Genomic DNA, 21,998 nt, shown 5'->3' on the forward strand with positions numbered 1-21,998 from the left:
CTGGGTCCAAATTATATCTCCTAAAATACTACAACTTAGTTTACTATGTTATCAGCTCATCATTTCTTTCACATAAAGTCAGGGTCCCATAGAGATCTAAATGCACACAATCTCACCAGAGGAATGCACTCTGGGGCCCTCCTGTCCACCTAGCACAGGGACCCCCGAGGACATTCTTCCTAAGAGATGGTCATTAGGCTTTTATTTATACACTCAACAAGTGTGCACCAGGCACTATCTCAGGAGCGGGGTAATAATCCAGAAAAACTCCCCGCTCACGAAGCACGCGTTCTAGTCTGAGCGCTGCCAGTGACAGCAAGCTCATTGCTTTGTGAGAATCCCTTTGGACACGTGAGTGAGCGCTGCTAAAAAGAAGTAAACATGCTTCACTGCAACCAGACTTTGTAAGTGTTGTCTTCTGTAAGGACCCAAACTTAACACTCAGGTGTGGTCCGACGCATACAAAACAGAGGGTGCAATCAGCCAAACGTTTATTCGTGCTGCTCCTGGATTTTAGCAACCCTTCACACCAGTAATCCGTGCAGAGCAAGTGGTCCATGCAAAGCCCCTGGTGTTATTCATTTATTTCCTATTGAACTGCTGTCTGGGCCGTTCTCCAAGATGTACGCTTAAAACATTGATTTTTTTCACCCCACAGGCAAAACCGCTTCTATCCCTTTTCAGTGTCACCTTAGTGGTTCTGGCCAATCTTTCTGACTTAACGGTCTTCAGTTAAAAAGAAACATACTATATCAAACGTTTGTAAGCTTGAAAAAAAAGCCATAGGTGTTCCAAAGGCTTTGGGTTATGCTAACATTTTCTGCCATAGTAATTTCTGAAGGAATAGAGAATGTTATTCAGAATGTGGAAAACAGGTGAAGTTCAACAAAGAAAAATGGCACTTGTGTCACTCAAGGGAAATATTACCTAAAGCCGCTTTATGAATACTGGCTACATCTTAAAAGGCAGATCATTTACGTTTTACTTCTTGCAACCAAACGAGATAAATACTGACATAATTTCCCTTTTAGGCCAGGCAGGGCTAGAAGAGCAAGTCGACTCTTTTAGGGACTAAAAGGTGAATTACTGACTTAGTTCTAGACTCATATGATAGGAAACGAGCCTTTGTTTTTCGTGGATAACTCTAGTAACAGTCTGGTTAACTATTACAAACCTGTAGGGCTCCAGTGAAATTAAGCATACATTGAAAAAAAAAGAGTTATTTACCCCGAGGAGTTATTTATCATCAGCTTGATACATTAAGACCCCACTTCAAGAAGTTACCGGACGAAGTAAGAGAGTGTCATGGACATATATACACTACCAAATGTAAAACAGATAGCTAGTGGGAAACAGCCGCATAGCACAGGGAGATCAACTCAGTGATTTGTGACCACCTAGAGGGGTGGGATAGGGAGGGTGGGAGGGAGGGAGACGCAAGAGGGAGGGGATGGGGGATATATGTATACGTATAGCTGATTCACTTTGTTATAAAGCAGAAACTAACGCACCATTGTAAAGCAATTATACTCCAATAAAGATGTTAAAAAGAAAAAAAAAAGTGACTGGCAAAAATGCTCAAATCGGTTCCTTGTTAGGCATCTGATGAAATCCGTGACAAATCAAAAGAGCTTCAAATTATTTTAGGGAGAAATAGTGAACAAACAAAACCCTTTTTCAGGATAAAACTGAGAGCCCAGATTAAGTGCATCCAATTATTAATTCAAATACGTGACAACTAAAAATCCTAAAGTGTGTGTGTGCTGCTCTCACACTTAGTAGGTGCTCTAGGGACAGATGACAGAGCAGTGACGGCAGGGGCAGGGGCTGTCTACAGGGGTGCACGGGGGAGTTTTCTGGGGTGATGGAGCTATCCCACATCTTGATTGTGGTGATGGTTACGTAACACACTCATTTGTCAAAACTCTGAGAACTGTACACCTTTTAAAAGGGGTGAATTTCACTGTATGTGAAGTATATTTTTTTTAAACTGGGGAGGAAACAGAAGGTCAGTGAGAGGAAGAATTGGTAGTCCTCGGAAGTGGACGGTAGTCCTCTGGCACGGATACAAGTCATGACCATTTCACTCACCCCAGCAGTTTCACCCCACTGCCTCCAGGGAGGAGAATTACTATTCCTCAAGTAATCACCCTCTCTCTTCCCATTTTCTCAACCATCAGAGGTCCTCAACCACCGCTCACTTTCTTCCACACTACCGCTCTGCTCAGGACTCCACGGCGTCTGCCGGCAAAGCCAGCACCCACCTTCCAGTCTCTGCCTTAGCAGTCTGCCATGTGTGCACCACTGGCCACCCACGTTGGGCTGGGACCCTCTACTTCCTAGACCGCTGGAACGACCCCATTCAGAATGAGGCATCTCCCAGCTCTTTGCTTCTGGGTTTCTTGTGTCGCTCCTCCCCGGCATCTTCTCAGCCAGGCTGTCCTCTCTGATTCTGCCTCTGTCTTCATGCTTACATGTTTGAAAGCCTATCCTTCTGTCTCCCCTTCCGTCCATCAAACCATCTTCTCCTTTAAAGTCCTCAGTGCTATCATCCAATCTCTGTCTAGGCTCTTCTCTCCTAAGTCTCCTCACTCACACGCCTTTGCCCCCTCTGCCTGTCACCTCTCCCACTTTTCTTCGCTTGACGTTCCTATTCATCGTTCCAGACTCAATGCAAACATCATGCCCAGCGGCCAGACGAGGCTAAGTCCTTCAAAAAATTTTTTTAAAGTATAGCTGATTTACAGTATATTAATTTCAGGTATACAGCATAGTGATTCAGTATTTTTACAGATTTCACTCCATTAAAAGTTATTACAAGATAATGGCTATAATTTCTGTACAATATAATTGCTGTACAATATATCCTTGTTGCTTATCTATTTCATACAAAATAATTTGTATCTCTTAATCCCCTACTCTGACCCTCCCTGCTTTCCTCTCCCCACTGGTTACCAGTAGTTTGTTTTCTATGGCAGTGAGTCTGCTTTTTTTCTTTTATTTTTTAGATTCCACATATATCATACAGTATTTGTCTTTCTCCATCTGACCTATTTCATTAAGCATAACATTCTCTAGGTACAAACACATTGCTGCAAATGGCAGAATTTCATTCATTTTTATGGCTGAGTAATATTCCATTATATATATGTACCAATTCTTTATCCATTCATCTGTTGATGGACACTCGGGCTGTTTCCATGTCTTGGCTACTGTAAATAGTGCTGTTATGAACATTGGGGTGTGGGTATCTTTTCTAATTAGTGTTTTTGTTTTTTTCTGGATATACAGCCAGGAGTGGAATTGCTGGATGATATGGTGGTTCTATTTTTTGTTTTTTTAGGATCCTCCATACTGTTCTCCATAATAGCTGCACCAATTTACATTCCCACCAACAGTGTAGGAGGGTTCCTTTTTGCCCACATCCTCGCCAACGTGTGTTATTTGTGGACTTTTAGGTGATGGCCATCCTGACTGGTGTGAGGTGATCTATCGTTGTTTTGATTTCTATTTCTCTAATAATTAGTGATGTTGAGCATTTTTTTCATGTGATGGTTAGCCATCTGTATATCTTCTTTGGAAAAATGTCTATTCAGGTCTTCTGCCCATTTTTTAATTGGGTTGTTTGGTTTGTGATATTGAGTTGGATAAGCTGTTTATATGTTTTCATTATTAACCCCTCATCAGTCATATCATTTGCAGATATTTTATCCCATTCGGTAGAATGTCTTTTTGTTTTGTCACTGGTTTCCTTTGCTGTGCAAAAGCTTTTAAGTTTAATTAGGTTCCACTTGATTATATTTGCTTTTATTTCTTTTGCCTCAGGAGACAGATCCAAAAAAAATATTTCTATGACTTACATCAAAGAGTGTTCTGCCTATGTTCTCTTCAATGAATTTTATGGTCTACAGGATTTAGGTCTTTAATCCATTTTGACATTATTTTTGCATATAGTGTGAGGAAGTGTTCTAATCTCACTCTTTTACATGTAGCTGTCCAGTTTTCCAAGCACCACTTATTGAAGAGACTGTCTTTTCTCCACTGTATATTGTCTCCTTTGTCATAAATTAATTGACCATAAATGTGCGGGTTTACTTCTCAGCTCTTTATTCTGTTCCATTGATCTGTATGTCTGTTTTCATGTCAGTACCATGCTGTTTGGATTAGTGTAGCTTTGTAGCACAGTCTGAAGTCTGAGAGGGTGATACCTCCAGGTTTGTTCTTTATTCTCAAGATTGTTTTGATAATTTTGGTGTTTTGTGGATCCACAGGAATTTTAAGATTATTTGTTCTAGTTCTATGAAAAACATCATGGGTATTCTGATAAGGACTGCATTTGATCTGTAGATTGCTTTGGGTAGTATGACCATTTTAACAATATTCTTCCAATCCAAGAGCACCGGATATCTTTCCATTTCTTTGTATCATCTTCAATTTCCTTCTTCAGTGTTTTATAATTTTCAGAGTATAGGTCTTTCACCTCCTGTTTATTCCTAAATGTTTTATTCTTTTAGATGCAATTTTAAACGGGATTGTTATTTTTTAGTCTCTCTTTATGGTAGTTCATTATCAGTCTATGAAAAAGCAACTGATTTCTGTATATTAATCTTGTATCCTGAAACTTTGCTGATTTCATTTATTAATTCTAAGATGTTTTGGTGGGTGTGGGTTGGCCACAACTGGGGAGAAGACTCAGCTACAGGACACAGAGGAGACCCAGTCCCGGGGCAGAGCCTGGGTGGGGTGGCGGCGGCCACTGTGGGCGTTTAGTCAAAAGCAGTATCTCGGGTTCTTTCCTGGTGGCGCAGTGGTTGAAAGTCCGCCTGCCAATGCAGGGGACGTGGGTTCGTGCTCCGGTCCGGGAAGATCCCACATGCTGTGGAGCAGCTGGGCCCGTGAGCCATGACATCCCAGATCTCTGAAGATGGCTGCTCCACCACAGCTCACCCTACCAGCCCTTCTTCAAAGGTACCTGCTCTGTGGTCGTGGGCTGGCTAGCTTCTGATGGCCTGTCCCTGCCGCACACCGCCCTCCAACGCTGGCTGGAGGTGGCGCCCTCTAATCTGCAGAACCATCCCGTTCCTCTATCAGCTTTGGCATTTCTTTGGCTTCTTCCTAGTTTTCTGCTCCTTTGTGGTTTTATGCCCTTTTTGTATTCCTTCATTATCATTTTCTTGTGGTGTTTGAAACGGGGAGAGAGAACATGTGTGTTGAAATTGTCACGTATAACTAGCAGTCCTAAACTCATTTACTCCTAAATATCTATAATTCGAATGAGCCTGATGATGGGTTTCTGAATCTGAGCTTTCCTACTTACCACCTCCTTAACCTTGGGTTAGTTACATAATCTTTCTTAACCTCAGCATCCCCACCTCATCCACCCCTAAAATATATATAATACATTTATCATCATTAACCTGAGAGAGACATAGTTGAAGGCAGGCATATTAATGACAACAACAAAAAAAAAACCTCAATGAAAGACAAAAAGGGAGTGAACATCAAGTAAACAGCATTATGGGGCATTGTCATTTGAAGCCCAACAGTCTGATAGTTCAAGAGTCATACATACTAAAGGAGATTCATACTTTTCATCTCAAAAGCTGATCTGTAATCAGAGGTTACATCACATTCAGGGTAGTCTTTTAAAGAAAGCAGTGGCATATATAATATTTTACTGAATAATTTCTACCAGTAACGAATTTCTATTTAAATGAGGGGAACCCAAAATATGTATATTACCCTATCCACCAAAGATGGCAGGCAAATTGGTGAGAAAAACAATTTCTTCCTTAGTGTCTACCTCTCCAAGCCATGACCCACACTTGTTTTTGATCTTCCTGTCTCTCACACAGACATACACTTTCTGAACGCAAGTAGAGAAGACATTTCTGCTACGTACAAACCATCACACCTTTGGACTTGCCAGTTCTAAGGCCCCGTAGCTATTTTCTAAGGGATCTCTCCGTGCTTTCAGTCTCACCAAGAAAGCCAGCAGGTTACCTGCACGTGTTTCTAAAGAAACCACAATCTTAGGCTGCGCGCTGTAACATTCTGTCTAGCTTTCATACGGGGCGTTCCGCACACGGTGGAGGTTAGAGCAGGGAAGGTGCTCCCTGTGGCCTCCAGGAGGGAGCCTAGGGGACCCTCTCAAATGACACCTGGTCCCCTTCAGGACAGCTCAGCCTGTTCGTCTGCATCACAAGAGCCTTCCCCTCTGTGGACACAGGACAGTGAGCCCCTCACCCACTTGAGCCCATCATTATCCCAAGCCCTTGATTTCCATAAAGTTGCTTCAAGGGGGAATCAAATAAAATCCTTCCTTGGCAGAACGGAAGCTCTGAAAAGACTGGAAAAGCTGAATGAAAATCTACATATTGTGCAAATACAACAGGGCCAGATTAAAAAAAAAAAAATTGGTTAACGAGATTTCAGCGTAGGAAATGAGATTCAGTTTATCTCTGTGGTGCACTTTGGCTGCACAGTAAAGAAAAGAAAAAATTCTAACTCAGAGGAGTTTTAGAGAAGAAAAGGGGTACGTTGAACCTTAGCCCAAAGGCTGTTTCCAGGTACTGTCGTATCTTGGAAGGGAGAGGTATTGGGTCCATCGCTCTTGGAATGAACAGGTGAGGGTCTCAACTCTACACGCCTCCCGAGGCCAGTATGTAAAAGAGAAGCCCCGTGGCTCTGCCTCACGTGATTTCTCAGAGGTGTCAGCGCCATATGGGCCACGGCACCACCAACAAGTCCACAAGAGCCACTAGCAGCTGTGGACTATGCCCCACCGCCCTTCACAGCAGAAGCTTTCCTTTAATGTTTCTTTGTTCTTTCAATAGTCAGTTGATCATTTAATTGTCAGCTCACTGCCTGTCTGGGTTAAACCCAAGGCTGCAGGTGGCTGCTGTCTAAGCTCCTACCTATAATGTATCTTCTGTCACTTTCTCCTCCAAACAACTGTTAAATCACCTCCCCCATTCCAGGAGTTATAAAGACGTGAACAGGGAATGGTGAATACATAAATGGACGAATGAAAAAAAACAACAGGACATGCTTTTGCAGATAATAACATTAAGAGTCATTAGAGAACCTCCAGGAATCTCAAGCTCCCTGCTAATGTTTCATGGATTAAATTACCTAATTTGATGGGGAAAATGATGCATTTTTGCTATGTGAATTCTCCTCTGACCAAAATTTAACCAAAGCATTAGCTAAGCTTGGAAAATCTGAGGTATTACAGTGAAAATAACAATATTAAACATACCTTATGTAAATTAACTCATTCATCTCCCTACCTATGAGCAGGTATCCCCATTTTTACAGATGGTAATACTGACGCTGAAAAGTGAATGATGTGCTCAAGGTCACAAGCCCCTGTGACAGAGTCAGGATGCAAACCTTGGCAGTCTGGCTTTAGAGCTCTCTCACGTAAAGCAACTCAAGGGTGATGAGGTTACCGTGAAGACTTAAATTATAAAAATCAATTCATGCACAGTAAAATGAACACAACTTAAAGATGAGACAACAAATCTGTCCTGAACATAAGGACGGTATCTTGGAAGATGCAATTTTAAGAAAACCTTGAATAAAAAGCGCAAGTCTGGGGACTTCCCTGTTGGCGCCGTGGTTAAGAATCCGCCTGCCAATGCAGGAGACATGGGTTCGAGCCCTGGTCCGGGAAGATCTGACATGCTGCGGGTCAACTAAGCCCGTGCGCCACAACTACTGAGCCTGTGCTCTAGAGCCCACGAGCCACAACTACTGAGCCCACGTGCCACAACCGCTGAAGCCCGTGCACCTAGAGCCCGTGCTCCACAACAAGAGAAGCCACCACAATGAGAAGCCCGCGCACGAGGAGTGGCCCCTGCTCACCGCAACTAGAGAAAGCCCGCACACAGCAACGAAGACCCAACATAGCCAAAAACAAAAACAAATAAATGAATGAATAAATTTATTTTTTAAAAAAACTGCAAGTCTGGAGAAGTAAGGCAGCTATCAAAGACTTCCTTTGATAATGCATAATTTTTAGCGTCATTTGCTACAAGAATGGGAAGGAGAAAGAAAACATCACGAGAGCAAAGAAAGGGTTCACTGCGTAAAAGCTGAGAGGCCCAGATCATTATTGAGCCGAGTAGTTGTCCAGCTTTCCTTTTATTTCCTAAGTGAGACAAAGAGCGAAATAAATTTTGGATCTGAACAAATGCAAGGTAGGTGGGTTTTAGTAAGTTCTAGGTGCTCTGAGACCTTACCTTCCAGAGACCTTGACTTCCAGCTACACTGGACCAGTGTTACCAAATGCCAAGTTCGTGTGCTCAATGCACAGTGAGGCCAAACAGACCCAAACGTCGGAGTTTGGAGCAGAGAAAGGTTTATTGCAGGACCACGCGAGAAGACGAGTGGCTTGTGCCCCAAAAGCCCCGGAACTCCTTGAAGGGCTTCAGAGCAAAGCACTTTTAAAGGCAAGGTGAGGGAGGAGTGTGGTTAGTTGTTGCAAACTTCTTGGGGTCAGAATCCTGTGTTCTTGCAGCTGTCCACATAGGTCAGGTCACCATGTTCCCATAAACCTCCAACAAGACAAATGTTATTCTCTGTTCTGCAACTTTTTATCTCTATATGAATGCGAAAGTGCTATACCTTTAAAGGTCAGAGCCTTGAGAATGGGCTCTCCTGTATATTTCAGGCTATAGGCAACATTCTTAACTTGTAGCCAAAGCAATAAAATACAAAGGCTAAAGTCAAAGAAACATCTAATATGGAGGCAGATTTGTTCTTCCTTATTACACCAGTAGCAAAATGCAAGGAACTTTTCACAGTTAACTGCCGCATGGGTCAAACTATACAGAAATATTAGAGTATTAATAACTCTTCCTAGAGAAATATGAGAGCATCAGTTCCTCCTCAGTAACTGACTGAGAACACATCTGAGGACAAAGGATGAATAGGATGAACTAGCATACAGTCCTAAAATGCTGCAGGGGATGGGAACTGTGACCTCCCAGCACAGCATACATGTTTCCCAGCCCCCACTACCCTCTGCCCCCTCAGCCACATGGAACCCATATGACTATAACCCACAGGCTGAACCCCCCTGTGCAGCTGGGTGATTCCTCCGTGCTAAGAGCCCCCCTGGACCTCCACAGGAGTTCTGTTTGTGGAGGTACTGGCCAGGCGCTATGGTTAAGAACTGAGTTGATTGTGTCCGCTAAAGGAAGAATTTGCATCCCAGAACAGTACAATTGTTAGGTGGTACTCAGTTCCCCCATGTGAATTTAATAGTGTCCAATTCGCTATTAATTTTCTGCAGTGACTGTATAAAGCCAGAGGGGGAAAAAAAAAAAAGAAGCCACCAGGCATGAAATTCAAAGCAAATGCAGCCATGCATCACTCAGCAATGGGGTTCATTTGATATGTAAAAGTACCCTCCTGCCCACAACTGCCACATTAGTGAAACTTAAGTGAATGTGTTTGGAATGGAGTGGCAGACTTCACCAGACACCTTTCCCCCGGGGCCCGCCCTGCCATATGGTTCTCTCTACTATTTCCTCTCTTCATCTTTTTAACCATTAAAATAAAGTCCTGCCCTTTAAATGCTGCACCGGCGGTGGGGACACTAGTTTCTTTTTAGAGAGAAGTCTCATACATTTATTGAAGAACTCCTGGGAGGACCAGGATATATACTATGTAACAGGCACTGTTCTAAGCCCTTTACAGGAGATATTTTTATATTTTTATTATGATCCCATTTTTAGATGATTAACTGAGGCACAAAGAAGTTCAAGAAGTTGTCCAAAACTGAGCTGGGATGTAAACCCAAGAGTCTGATTTCAGAACAGTCTATGCTCATTACATCAAGATACGCTACCCTGCCTGCCGGTAACAGGCCTCCAACTACAATGAGAATGGACAGACACCGCTGCCCATTGGCAAAAAGACAATTCCCCAGCCACTAAAGAGTTGGTTGGTATCAAAAGGGGCAAGAGTTATTATACATATTCTAGAAGAATTCTTTGCTTTTATTTGTTAATTTAGCAGATGTATGTACGAATAATAAGCTTCAGTTAAAATATTAAGGACAAAGATTACCACTGGAGAAAAGGATAAATTTACATAGAGCTGGGTAACAGTAGTTAAAAAAATTAGTGAACTTAAAGATTTTTACAGAAAAGAGGCCCTGGAGAGAATGGCTGGAGGTGCTACGTATCCAGCAGCCAGGGCTGGGCCAGACACAGGAAGGGCCTTCAAGGCTTAAGGGCTGGCATCTTGGGGTGTAATAAGGGAACAACAAATCTGACTCCATACTGGATGTTTCTTTTACTTTCACCTTTGTATTAATACACTAATATTTCTGCATAGTTTGACTGATGTGGCAGTTAACTGGGAAAACTTGCTTGCATTTTGCTGCTGGTGTAATAAGGAAGAACAAATCTGCCTCCATATTAGATCTGTTTCTTTGACTTTAGCCTTTGTATTTTATTGCTTTGGCTACAAGTTAAGAATGTTGCCTGCAGCCTGAAATATACAGGAGAGCCCATTCTCAAGGCTCTGACCTTTAAGGGTCTAACACTTTTCTATTCATACAGAGATAAAAAGTTACAGAACAGAGAATAACAATTGTCTTGCTGGAGATTTACGGGGAACATGGTGACCTATGTGGAGAGCTGCAAGAACAAAGGATTCCGAGACCAAGAAGTCTGCAACAACCAGCCACAACCCTTCCCCTTCGGGTATAAAAGACGCCTCCGTTCTAACTCAAGTTAAGATGGTTCTTTGGGACACTAGTCCACCTTCTTCTCAGTCTGCTGGCTTTCCAAATAAAGTGGCTATTCCTTGCCCCAACAAGTTGTTTCTTGATTTACTGGCTTGTCACGTGGTCAGCTGTCTGACCTTGGACTCGGTAATAGGGGCAGAAATGGACCTTGGAAAGGCCAGTCTTACACCCGACGCTGTGGTATGGATGTGGCTTCTGTTGGACACCCAGTCTGCTCAGAAGCAGCTAAACACTCTTTTCTGAAAAATTCCAACCTTTTCAAAAAGAATTCCAATCTGCCCACACCTAAGAAGTCTTGTAAAGCTACGATGGGAAGGGGAAATCAAAGAAGTTCTCTGTCCTATTCATGGGCACATGACGGAACTATAAACACTAGGGCCCCTAAGCACCAGGCAGTGGGGAGAGAAGAGGGCAAACTAAGACTCTCTTTCATACACACTACAGAGTCTGCCCCATAAAACCAATTCAGCTCTTTACAAAGGATTTCTACTAGATACATACTTCTTTTGTTGTACTTGTCATAGAAAATTCCAAAAAAAAAAAATGAGCTGGGCACAAAGGCCTCCTTCACAGAGTTCAGTGAAGATTTGGGAACCCCAGAGTGCCAAGAACATCCCAAACAGCCCCTCACAGCCACCTCACCTTAACCTGCAGATTTCAGGGGAAATTCAAAGAGAATGTCTTTGTGTATTTCAACACAGATAGCAAAAACAGTAAATTCTAGGGCTTCCCTGGTGGCACAATGGTTAAGAATCTGCCTGCCAAGGCAGGGGACATGGGTTCGAGCCCTGGTCTGGGAAGATCCCACATGCCGTGGAGCAACTAAGCCCACGCGCCACAACTACTGAGCCTGCGCTCTAGAGCCCACGAGCCACAACTACTGAGCCCGTATACCACAACTACCGAAGCCCGCACGCCTAGAGCCCGTGCTCCCCAACAAGAGAAGCCACTGCAATGAGAAGCCCGCGCACCGCAACGAAGAGTAGCCCCTGCTCGCTGCAACTAGAGAAAGCCCGTGCGCAGCAACAAGGACCCAGTGCAACCAAAATAAATAAATTTTTAAAAAAACAACTAAAGCTAGCTTATAAAAAAAAAAGAGTAAATTCTAAAGCTTAACAATTCCCCTGCCCCTCAAGGTAAGTTTGAGAACGATACTCATGGCAAGTGTGTACAGGAAGGGCCCTGGAGGTTTGCTACTTTTAAGAACTGCATCCATTTTTTTCTTTCTTCTTATTTTAAAGATTCTCATTTTAAATATATCATGAAAATTTACAACTTACATTTTAAAAAAATTAAGTAAATGATTTTTAAATTGTTTTTGATTTATAGAAAAGCTGCAAGGATAGCAGAGAGTTCTTTTATACCGCTCACCCAGTTTCCTAGCTGTTACCAGCTTACATACTTTGGTATATTTGTTCAATTAATGCACCAATATTGGTATATTATTATTAACTGAAGTCCACAGTTTACTCAGGTTTTTTTAGTTTTTACCCAGTGTCCTTTTTCTGTTTGAGGATCCCATTCAGGACACCACATGACATTGTCATAGTGTCTCTTTAGGGTCCTCTAGACTGTGACAGTTTCTCAGACTTCCCCTTTTTTGATGACCGTGGCAGTTTTGAGGAGTACGGGGCAGGGATTTTGTAGAATGTGCCTCAGTTGGGATGCGTCTAATGTTTTTCCCTAAACAGACTGAGGTTATGTTTTTTGGAGAGGAAGACCACAGAAATGCCATTCCCATCACATCAAGGGTACAAACCATCCACATGATTTGCCCCTGTTGATGCTGACCTGGATCACCTGGCTGGGGCAATGTTTGCCAGGCTTCTCCCCTCTTCCCACACTCCATCCTTCCGAGGTGAGTCACTAAGCACAGCCCACATTCAAGTGGAGAAGGGGAAGGCCATGACTGAAATTTCTATAATTTTTCAAGGTTTATGAAATTTACACTTTATAGCAATTTGCTTTTCAAGTAAAGATCTGTTGTTAAAATGAACGTTCATTAATATACTTGACATGAGTAGTGCTGCAGGTGGAAGAAATATAGGTCTCTTTATCACGAGGTTTCTGTCAAGTTGAAAGATTTTTCTCTGAAGTAAAGCAAATACAGTCATTAACTCTTCTGCCCAGATCACGGCTGGCAAATACCTGGCATCTCCCCATGCGCCCGCGGTGGATGATGATATTGCTAATGGCTCTTAGAGCGCTGACGCAGCTGTGTACACAATGACAGAAGTACCAATGAAGGAAGCATGAGCGCCCAAAGCAAGCTCCACATACATCCATTTACCTGCATCAGGAAGAGTCTAGCAGGATAACGATGAAACTATTCATGGGAATTGTCTCTTTCTTATGGATTGGAGGGGTTTTCTTTCTCTTTCTTTTGCTTCCCTACCTTTCCTTATTTTCCCATAATGATCATATGGTATTTATACGCCATTTAAAAATCCTAAACCAAAATAAAAAAGATAAATATTGTCAATCTTAGTATTCCCTCCACTCTCCACGTCCATAGGCACATACATAATGCTCCCAAAGGCTCAGACACAATTCAGCCACTTTTCACTTCCCCCCTGAGTTATCAAAGAGGCGCAGCTTTATCCTTCTCTCTGGTTTGACCTCCGTTTACCCCAAAGTGACTTACTTCGTCTTCAGGAGCCATTCTTGTGTGCGTGACCTGAAGCAAGGCATCGGGCAGCTTTAGAACTCCTGAGCAGCTCTCAGGTACACTATTGCCTAAAAAGTGCAAGACACACAGAAACCCACGGCATCCCTCCGCTGTCCGCGTGGCTCCGGCCCCAGTCACACTCGGGACAGTCAGTTGCTGGCCAGCGGCTCTAAGTGGCTGTGAGCCCCAGGAGGTCTGCTGTGCTGCAAGGGAAGCTAAAGGCAATTCAAACCAAGACCACAGGTGGAATCCCCATCTAGGGGGCCCTAGCTCCCAGGAGGGAACCGCAGTTTCACTAGAGTTCCATGAGGGACAGAGCGGCCTGGCACACGGCACCAGGGTCATCGCCAGCGAAAGGAAGGGACATTTGAGAGCATTCACTAAGCTTGCTACAATCCGGCTCTTTTAAAAAGCCGTTTCACTGAAGGCTACAGAGGGATTTGCCCAGACAAGCAATGCTGCCCACAGGGCACCGTGGCAGGCCACTCCCCTGCATAAATCCCTTTGCAAAGTTATTCAAAGCCGTTCAAAGCCTACGTGTCACAGGAATACACCTCAACATAAGGTCAGCCATTTCACGTTAACTACCCAATAAAGAGTCAACCAGTGTGATGAACTGGGCGATTGGGATTCACACGTATACATACACTGATGTGTATAAAACTGATGACTAATAAGAACCTGCTGTATAAAAAAATAAATAAAATGAAATAAAAAAAAAAAAGAGTCAACCACCTTATTAAAGCTGAAAAGTTTACCTATGACAATCGATGTAGGGCATCGTCACTTGAAAGAAGGGAGAGAAAGAGAGAAAGAGATTCGGAGAGCTGGGTCTTTTAAACCTTTCCCAGCGATTGGGAGCCATGTCATTCTTTTGAAAATGAAGTTTCACACAGAACAATGAAGAATGGAGGAAAAGAAAAGGCATTCTGGAAAGTATCAAAAGATTCCTTGAAAGCCTGCTTCCAAAGAGAAGAACTGAGTGAAGGGAAAAGAGAAAAAGGGAAAGAAAAAAATCTGCAAAAGTGCTCTGTGACAGTCTGCCCAGGGCCTCTGTTTTTAAACACAATGCTGTTCCTGCAACTTGTGATGTGTTGGCAGATATGAACTCCAGTGGTTGAAGCTGGTGTGAAAAATGGGGGGGAAATCATTAATTTAATCATTACACTTTATCTGGCAGACACATGCTTTTGTGATCCTTGGGAAAAAGCTGGGCTCCAGTCCCACACGTAGGAGGCCTCGGCCACCTGGCCGCTGGGAATCCGGGCTGCTGCCTCTGCCTTTAGTCCTTAATGGCTCTACAGAGAGACCAGCAAAAGCAGCAGCAGCTGCCATTGTAGCCAATTGCAGTTTGAAGCCACACAGGCCCACAGGGGAAGAGCGGAATCGCTAAATATAGGAGGAAGCAGGCACAGTCCCGGGCTGCAGGGAGAGAGCACAGAGTGGCAGGGCTGGGCTGGGTCTGATTCTATCTCCTCCTGCTCTGTCCTGGCCCCGAGTCCCATCAGCCACACAACAGTCACCGTGCCCAGCACAGAACTGCAGCACACAAGACAAAGGACCCCGGGGACGGCTGTCCCGCACCTTCATTGTGCAGGCTTAGTGCAGGAGTCTAGACTTTGGCCGTCTGCCTCATTCACAGACCCAGAGCGCGCCCAGCACCCCGGAACTGTCAAACCACACGTGTACACCCACTTACAACTCACCGCAGGGCGTCTACTCTCAGCTTTTTCTTATTTATGTTTTACTGCACTTTCAAAATCTACCAAGTTTGATGATGTCATTTCTAAAGCCCTGGGAAATCCTCAGTAGCAAATCAGGAAAAGCGGAGGAAATAAACCACTCACAGACAACTCTTCACAATTATCAGGAAGTGACAGAGCTCAGGAGAAAAACTACGAAAACCAGTCAAGAGAATTAAGAGAATCTAGGGACCTAAAACTATCTCGTGGAACAGACCTCAAGGACATTAAATGGATCAGAGGGTGGCAGCCCTGCCTGGGCCCAGAAGACATCAGTCCTTTATTCCATATACACTGTGTAGGCTTAATACACTAAGCTCTGCAAAGGAGTACAACAAATGAGATGCTGGCACGAAGTATTTGCATAAATACACATGTATACAGATACATACACATATACAATTTTTACAAACTATCTTAAGCAGGAAGCCTATTTCTCCATGGTCTCCCTTTCCAAAAATAACTAAGTCCCACCTCGAGAGCATCCGTGAGCAGAGTTTTATAATCCTCTGCCCCTGGATGAACAGTCCTGGGTTATTTCCCGCACAGAACAGATCCGAGATTCTGTGCATTCACTGGCTGGAAGGCAGTAACATCACAGTGGGTGATGCTGACTCCCACCAGCAGCCAGGGCTGAGACGGGAGTGTTGGGGACACAGCCAGGGACTCAAGATGTTGACAAAGTTATTTCAGTCCCATCATGTCGTCCGTACAAGACCAGAAAGACAACTCAAGCTACATGACCAGTCACAATTCAAATGCCTGCTTATTTAGCTACGTCGCTTATCAACATTCTATTCATTCCATTGATTAATATGATTTCATAATATTATGATTATGGATGACTGGTTAAATCTGGAATGATGCAAAAGGAGCGGGGGGGAATGATTAATTTAATAATTGCACTTGGTCCAGCTTGTAGTCCGGGGGAAAAAGCACTAAGAAGGCTCCAGGGACTGAAGTGGATGGAGTGACCTCCTGAGGTTAGAGCTACAGCCCGACCAACCCCAAAAAGAAACAGCTGGAGTCAAAGGTTGCAGGCAAGCACTCTGAAGACAGAAACCAATACTAAAATGAATTCTAAGTACACTCAGCTGGAATTTATCCACAGCAGAAGGCACAGAAGGAGGAGAGGCCCCCCGAGACTGACTGGGCCACCTCTGCCTCCTTCGTGCTCTAAGAGAGGTAACACCTGGGAATGGAGAGGGGTGGCAGGTGAAACCGCAAACAGAAAACTAAGCCCCAAAGAGTATGCTGTCCTAGAAGGGAGAGGCCACGGAAGCAAGTCACACCCACTAAGAAGACAGGGCGAGAGTCCCTGGGTGTTCTGTTCGGCGTGTGTTACTGACGTGCGCGTGGTACACGTTTCTCTGTGGGCCTGTAAGACGGAGTGGCGTCTCATGTCCCTGGCATGACTAACGACACATTGAAAGGCTGGGGGTTCAACTACATGACTTCTGAGGGATGCATCCTTCAAGGCTAAGCATACAAATAAAATAGACATCATTTATTCTATGCGTACTTGAAGAATTTCTGAAATCACAATACCAAGGAAATGTCTGTATCTGAACCTTTAGGCCTATGTGTAAAACTGCAAGAAGGCTAAATTTGTCCAGCCTACTAAGTTATACATTCATACATTCTTTCCACAAAGATTCACTTAACGCTTCCACTACGTACAAGGCAGAAGGAGCTGTGAAGACGTAAAATTAAAAAGATGAAGCAAAGGTGTAGGAGAAAAGTACAGAAAAAACGAGAGGGAAAAGAACTAGAACCAGTGTAAGAGATTATTCAGAGCAATGAAAGAGCAATGGAGTTCATCAGCGAAGACTCCCTAAAAGGGGTAAACCTAAGTGGAGTCCGACGTCCGTGACACTCACACGTTGGCAGAGAGAAGGAAAGAGCAGACGTTTCCACATCAGGGACGAGGGATCAGCAAAGGCAGGGAACTGGGGATTTCTAAAGAAGGGATCTGGGACCTCCCTGGTGGTCCAGAGGCCAGGACTCCGCGCTTCCACCGCAGGGGGCACGGGTTCCATCCCTGGTTGGGGAACTAAGATCCTGTGTGCTGCATGGCGTGGCCCAAAAAATTAAAAAAATAAAAAATAAATAAAGAAGGGATCAGTCCGGCAGCAATGGAGGCTCTGTGACACAGAACAAGCTCCAACCTAGTGGACAACGGCCTCGGACAGGCTCCGACCCAAAGCCGCATACCACAAGGGGCCCCAGGGAAGCGGCCCCGGGACACACAGGGCCCCTTACCTTTGCCGTAGAAGAACCTGCGGTAGTAATAGGCCCCCAGGTCGATGTGCTCGATGACGTAGCGCCTGACCTTTTCCCTGTGGATTGGCTGGTTCTCCCTGGGCACCTCCAGGACCGAGACGCCCGCGTTGGTGCAGTGAGAGCTGAGTGAGGCCTCGAAGGAGCAGCTTTCCCCGGAACTGAAGGAGGACGAGTTGGCCCTGGACAGCGCGATCCTCCTGTCGCCCTCCCCGCCTGTCTCATTCCGAAAGTAGGGACAGCTGAGGACCAGGTCGTTGCTCTTCCCGTCCCCGTCGTCCGTGTCCAGGTTCTCTTTGGAGTTGAGGTCCTCTTTGCTCCCCAGCGGGGAGTCACAGCTGCCCGTCGGGCCCATGGGCATCTGGGTCTGGGATGCCGCCGAGGCCCCGGTGGTGATGTTTTTCCTCTTCCCCACGTTCGCCCTCGTGGCCATGGCTTCGTTGATATTAAACAAGATGCTCTGGACGTCATAATGTGCAAAGCAGCGCTGGCAGTTCCAAGGGCGGACGCCCCTCTCCAGACGCCCGTCCTCCAGCTCAGAGGCGAACTTGAACGTCTCGTGCTCACTTTTCACGGTCCGCAGCTTGCGGAAGAGGGACGTCTCCATGGACTCCGACTTCAACCTCCGTTGGAAAGGCTTGTCCCTGTCTCTCCCCAGGAGGAGGGCACTGTCCATATAGTCTAATCCTGAGACGTGCACGAATTCGCCTCTAGAAATCTGTGCTGCGGCGTGAAGGCTGGGGGAGATTGCAGGGTCGCAGGGGAAAAACTCGGGGAACCCGAACGGGGCCATCACCCTGTGGTCGTAGTTCTCTAGCCGGTAGCCTCGGAGCATAGCAAAGAAGTTCTCCCCCGACAGGCCCTGCCGGTCGATGGAAGACGTGCTCCCGTACTCCCGGTGCAGGGCGGCCCCGGTATTGGGGTTCACTGCATTTTGGTCTAGGACGTCTTCCGCGTCGATGTCACTGATGGTAACATCACTGTTGCTCCTCTGTCTTATGGGGTGCAGTCCTCTTTGTGGAGAGTGAACGAAGATGTCTCCGACGGTAGACTTCGCCTCCACGAAGTCGAGGTCGAGTGGTTCCTCTTGCTGGCGCTCACTCTGGTTGTTCTGCCCGTTGTGCATAATGGACGTGACACTTTCGTAGCTGGGCTGTGACCGGCTTTCCCACAGGGCCTTGCAGGTCAGCTCCTTGGAGCAGTCCTTTTTAGGAGGCCACTCAGACACCCTTGCTCTGACACCCATCTTGGGCACGGCCGGGGTACCGTTAGCCGGACCACCGTTCTCATTGGAACTGGAAGCACTTAAGGAAGGGGCGGGTCCCATGTTGCCATTGATGGCTTTAAATTTTCGAGCAAAATAATCATCGGACTGCATGACTCTGGGAGGACCCCTGAACTTCGACGAGGCTCTGCCGACCTTTTGCTGCTCTTCCTGTGACTGCCTGGGGTCACTCATGTCTACCGATGACGCAGGAAGCTCCAAGTCTCGCCGGAAAGACTGATGTAAATCCAGTGACACTGTTATTTACAAAGGCTTCTTCTATGCTTGTACGGAAGCAGACATCCTCAGAGTGCAGTTCCTCCAAAACCAACCTGCTCCTCAGTTGCTGTAATAATTTTGAACACCTCTCTCCTTTTCAAAAGCATCCCTTAAGACGTCTGGCCAGTTCCTTTACCTGAATTAAAAAACAGAAAATAGCCATTAACAATCACTGGAGCTCCAGTTCAATACATCCTCCACGTGGTTTCTCATCTGCCCTTCTCTCCAATTCCCCGTAAACTGTTGTGAAGTTTCATGGTTCCCTGTTCACACTCTCCTTCTCTCCGGAACGCTCTGCCTACTCACTGTAGTACCTGGCTGCTTAAAATTTACACCACACAATCAAGCAGTCCCCTCCCACGCTCAGCCCACATCTGAGCAAGGACCGCTTCCTCTATGTTTCCATGGCTTCTGCACCTACACCAATCACAGCACTTTCCCTTATACTCTTACTGCTGCTGTACTGACCTGTCTCCACCACCAGCTAACTGTAAGCTCCTCTGAGCCAGGAGCTACGCCCTTCAGCTCAGTATCAACATTATCTATTGATGTAACCTGGCTTAAATCAGGTAATCAAGCAACATTTCAATTAGTTGTAAGAGTAATACAATGGTCATGGAATTGTTTGGGTATTCTTAAACTTTCTTTCAAACCAGTTAAACTCAAAATGTCCAGCAGCACCAAGGTCAATACAAGGCATTAACCATGAGTTTCCAGAATGCTCTCTTGCAAGCAAATAAGAACTCACAGAGATCCCCTGACAGTGAGAAGGAGTCTTCAAGAATCTGGCGTCTGAACAAGTACAACTTTCTAGTTCATTACACCACTAGCAAGTTGACAAATGTGCAGGGAAGCTTAGAGATTTAAGACACAATTTACCTTTGTGTCTGGCAGAAACTTGACTTCACCAACTCTCCTCTTTAATTACAAATAATTTTTCAATTTGTTCTATCTTTAATTAGACAAAAATATTTTCCAGGTATTACTAGTTCCCGAACTCATGGCTGTCTGGGAATCTTACTGTTGGCACAAGAATAAAAAGAAGAATGACCCTACCACGTCTGAAAATAATGATGAGAATAAAGATGTAATATAGCTGATTTCCCTCAGCCTTCACCAAAGCATAAAAACTAACTGCAATTCAGTTAGGAATAATGTTAAAATTCCAACTAGCTAAACAGTGTAAGGACTCCTTCCAGTGGGTTCTTAATGACTTTGTGATGACCATGTGATGGTCTCCTGGAATAGCAGATATTTTCTTATGAGGGCAGCTCGCTTTCTCCCCATTGGGGGGAAAAAAAAAATCAGTCTGGGCATGACAACATGCTGTTTGCTCCCATGGCAGCTTCATAACTGAGGAAATAATGATATTTTAGGGTGTGGCAAACAGAGCGGGGATGTGCAGTCAGATGCTTCCGTGCGCTCGGCAGACCAGGATATGCCCAGAGTTCTCAGAGAGAGACCAGAGCTGACGGCATCTTATCTATTTCACTTAGAAGTATTGTATTGAAAAGAACCAGAGATGATTCTGAATCATAGTGATTTCCTCCATAATTTAGGTTATCATCAAATCCTTTCCCGGAAACTGAAACAAAACGACGACCGAGATACGAAAGAAAACAACTTCTTGCCTAATAGCTCTCTGTTGAAATGGTATTTGGTTCACTGTAGTAGGCTTCTGCATAATCCATACATTCTATTAAGTCTCCTGCTTACAGAACACTCAACACAATTTGAAAGGGTAAGAAAAGCTTCTAATGGTTGGTACAGAGCTATGTGAATTCTCAAGAGGCATTAATCTGATACTCATTTTCATTATCTAATACTAATCTGTATCCTTGTTACCGAAGAAAGAACCATGCCCTGCCAAGTACCCAGTTCCAAACACTGAACTGTGACATTTCTAGAAATATAATCAGGAACTAAGTGCTCACCACCTCAAGGAATTAGAAAAAGAACAACAAAATGTACCAAAAGAAACCATGAAAGAAGGAATGAAGAAAGATACAAGCTGGAATTAATGGAATGGCAGGGGGTAGGGGATAAAAGAATAGACAAATCCAAAAGGTGGATTTTTTTTTTTGAAGAATAAGAAAATAGATACACTCCTTCCCAAACCTGAAAAAGGGAAAGAAAGAAAGAAAGGGAGAATAATATTACATAAGTTTGGAAAGGAGAAAGGAGAAATGACCACACATATAGGAGGTATTGAAATAAATATAAGTGTAAAAGAATTATACCACAAGCAACTCTACAGGAACAAACTTAGAAACATAGAAGAAACTAAGATTTCCTGGCAAAACACAAACTCCCCAAACCCATCCAAGAATGGAAAATTTAAATAGAGTGACTAGCACCGAAGACAGTAGAAATATAACAATCCCTAACTAAATATATGACCGATGTATGCACAAAATGCAAAGAGCTACCTTAACCACGACTTTGAAACCCCTTCATCCTCTCATTTATGAGACCAAATGTTATCTAAAAATGTAGTTTGTACCTTGCTTTTCTTCCTTTTCCCTGTCGTGGCACACCCTGAAATACCAATGTTCCCACAGCACATGGCAGTCAAAGCAGGAAGGTGCTCAAGGCTCGGGGCGCAGGTGAGACTCTGGTCCCCCTCCCCCATTCCACCACCAGCAAACCAGCACCCCCCCCTTACCAGCAGCCCACTCACACACCCCAGAAGGATGCTCTGAGTTCAAGCCACCTGCCAGGAATGTGTAAAACACAGAAACCTGAAAACTAGGATTAACGTGGACAACACAGACACTGAATAACTTGTTCTGGAAAAACTAACCATAAAGTTATCAGAGGTCACTGGGCTTGGACTCCTATCTGAAAACTGGTCTTCCAAGCTTTCACATCCGTTTACATTTACAATAGCATCATTGTTTGCAACAGACAGCATTAAAACTACAAAATCTTTATTCCATAGATCTATTATAGAAATGGAAGGGTTTCCCTGGTGGCGCAGTGGTTAAGAATCCGCCTGCC

At 44.5% G+C, this 21,998-nt stretch overlaps 1 protein-coding gene across 4 annotated transcripts in view; it reads right to left on the bottom strand.

Annotated features, from left to right (window-relative positions):
- SIPA1L2 (signal induced proliferation associated 1 like 2) overlaps positions 1-19,117 on the bottom strand; it is a 109,260-nt gene extending 90,143 nt beyond the window's left edge. For all 4 annotated transcript variants that reach the window (XM_024738165.1, XM_024738164.1, XM_024738163.1 and 1 more), the window contains exon 1: positions 17,438-19,117. In XM_024738165.1, coding sequence (XP_024593933.1) covers positions 17,438-18,914 — 1,477 coding nt within the window. In that variant the 5' untranslated portion in view covers positions 18,915-19,117. The remainder of the gene's footprint in view (positions 1-17,437) is intronic.
- Positions 19,118-21,998: the final 2,881 nt, after the last annotated feature.

The sequence above is a fragment of the Neophocaena asiaeorientalis genome, unplaced genomic scaffold (genome assembly GCF_003031525.2).
Source record: "Neophocaena asiaeorientalis asiaeorientalis breed wild unplaced genomic scaffold, Neophocaena_asiaeorientalis_V1.1 scaffold436, whole genome shotgun sequence".
In the NCBI taxonomy this organism is placed as follows: Eukaryota; Metazoa; Chordata; class Mammalia; order Artiodactyla; family Phocoenidae; genus Neophocaena; species Neophocaena asiaeorientalis.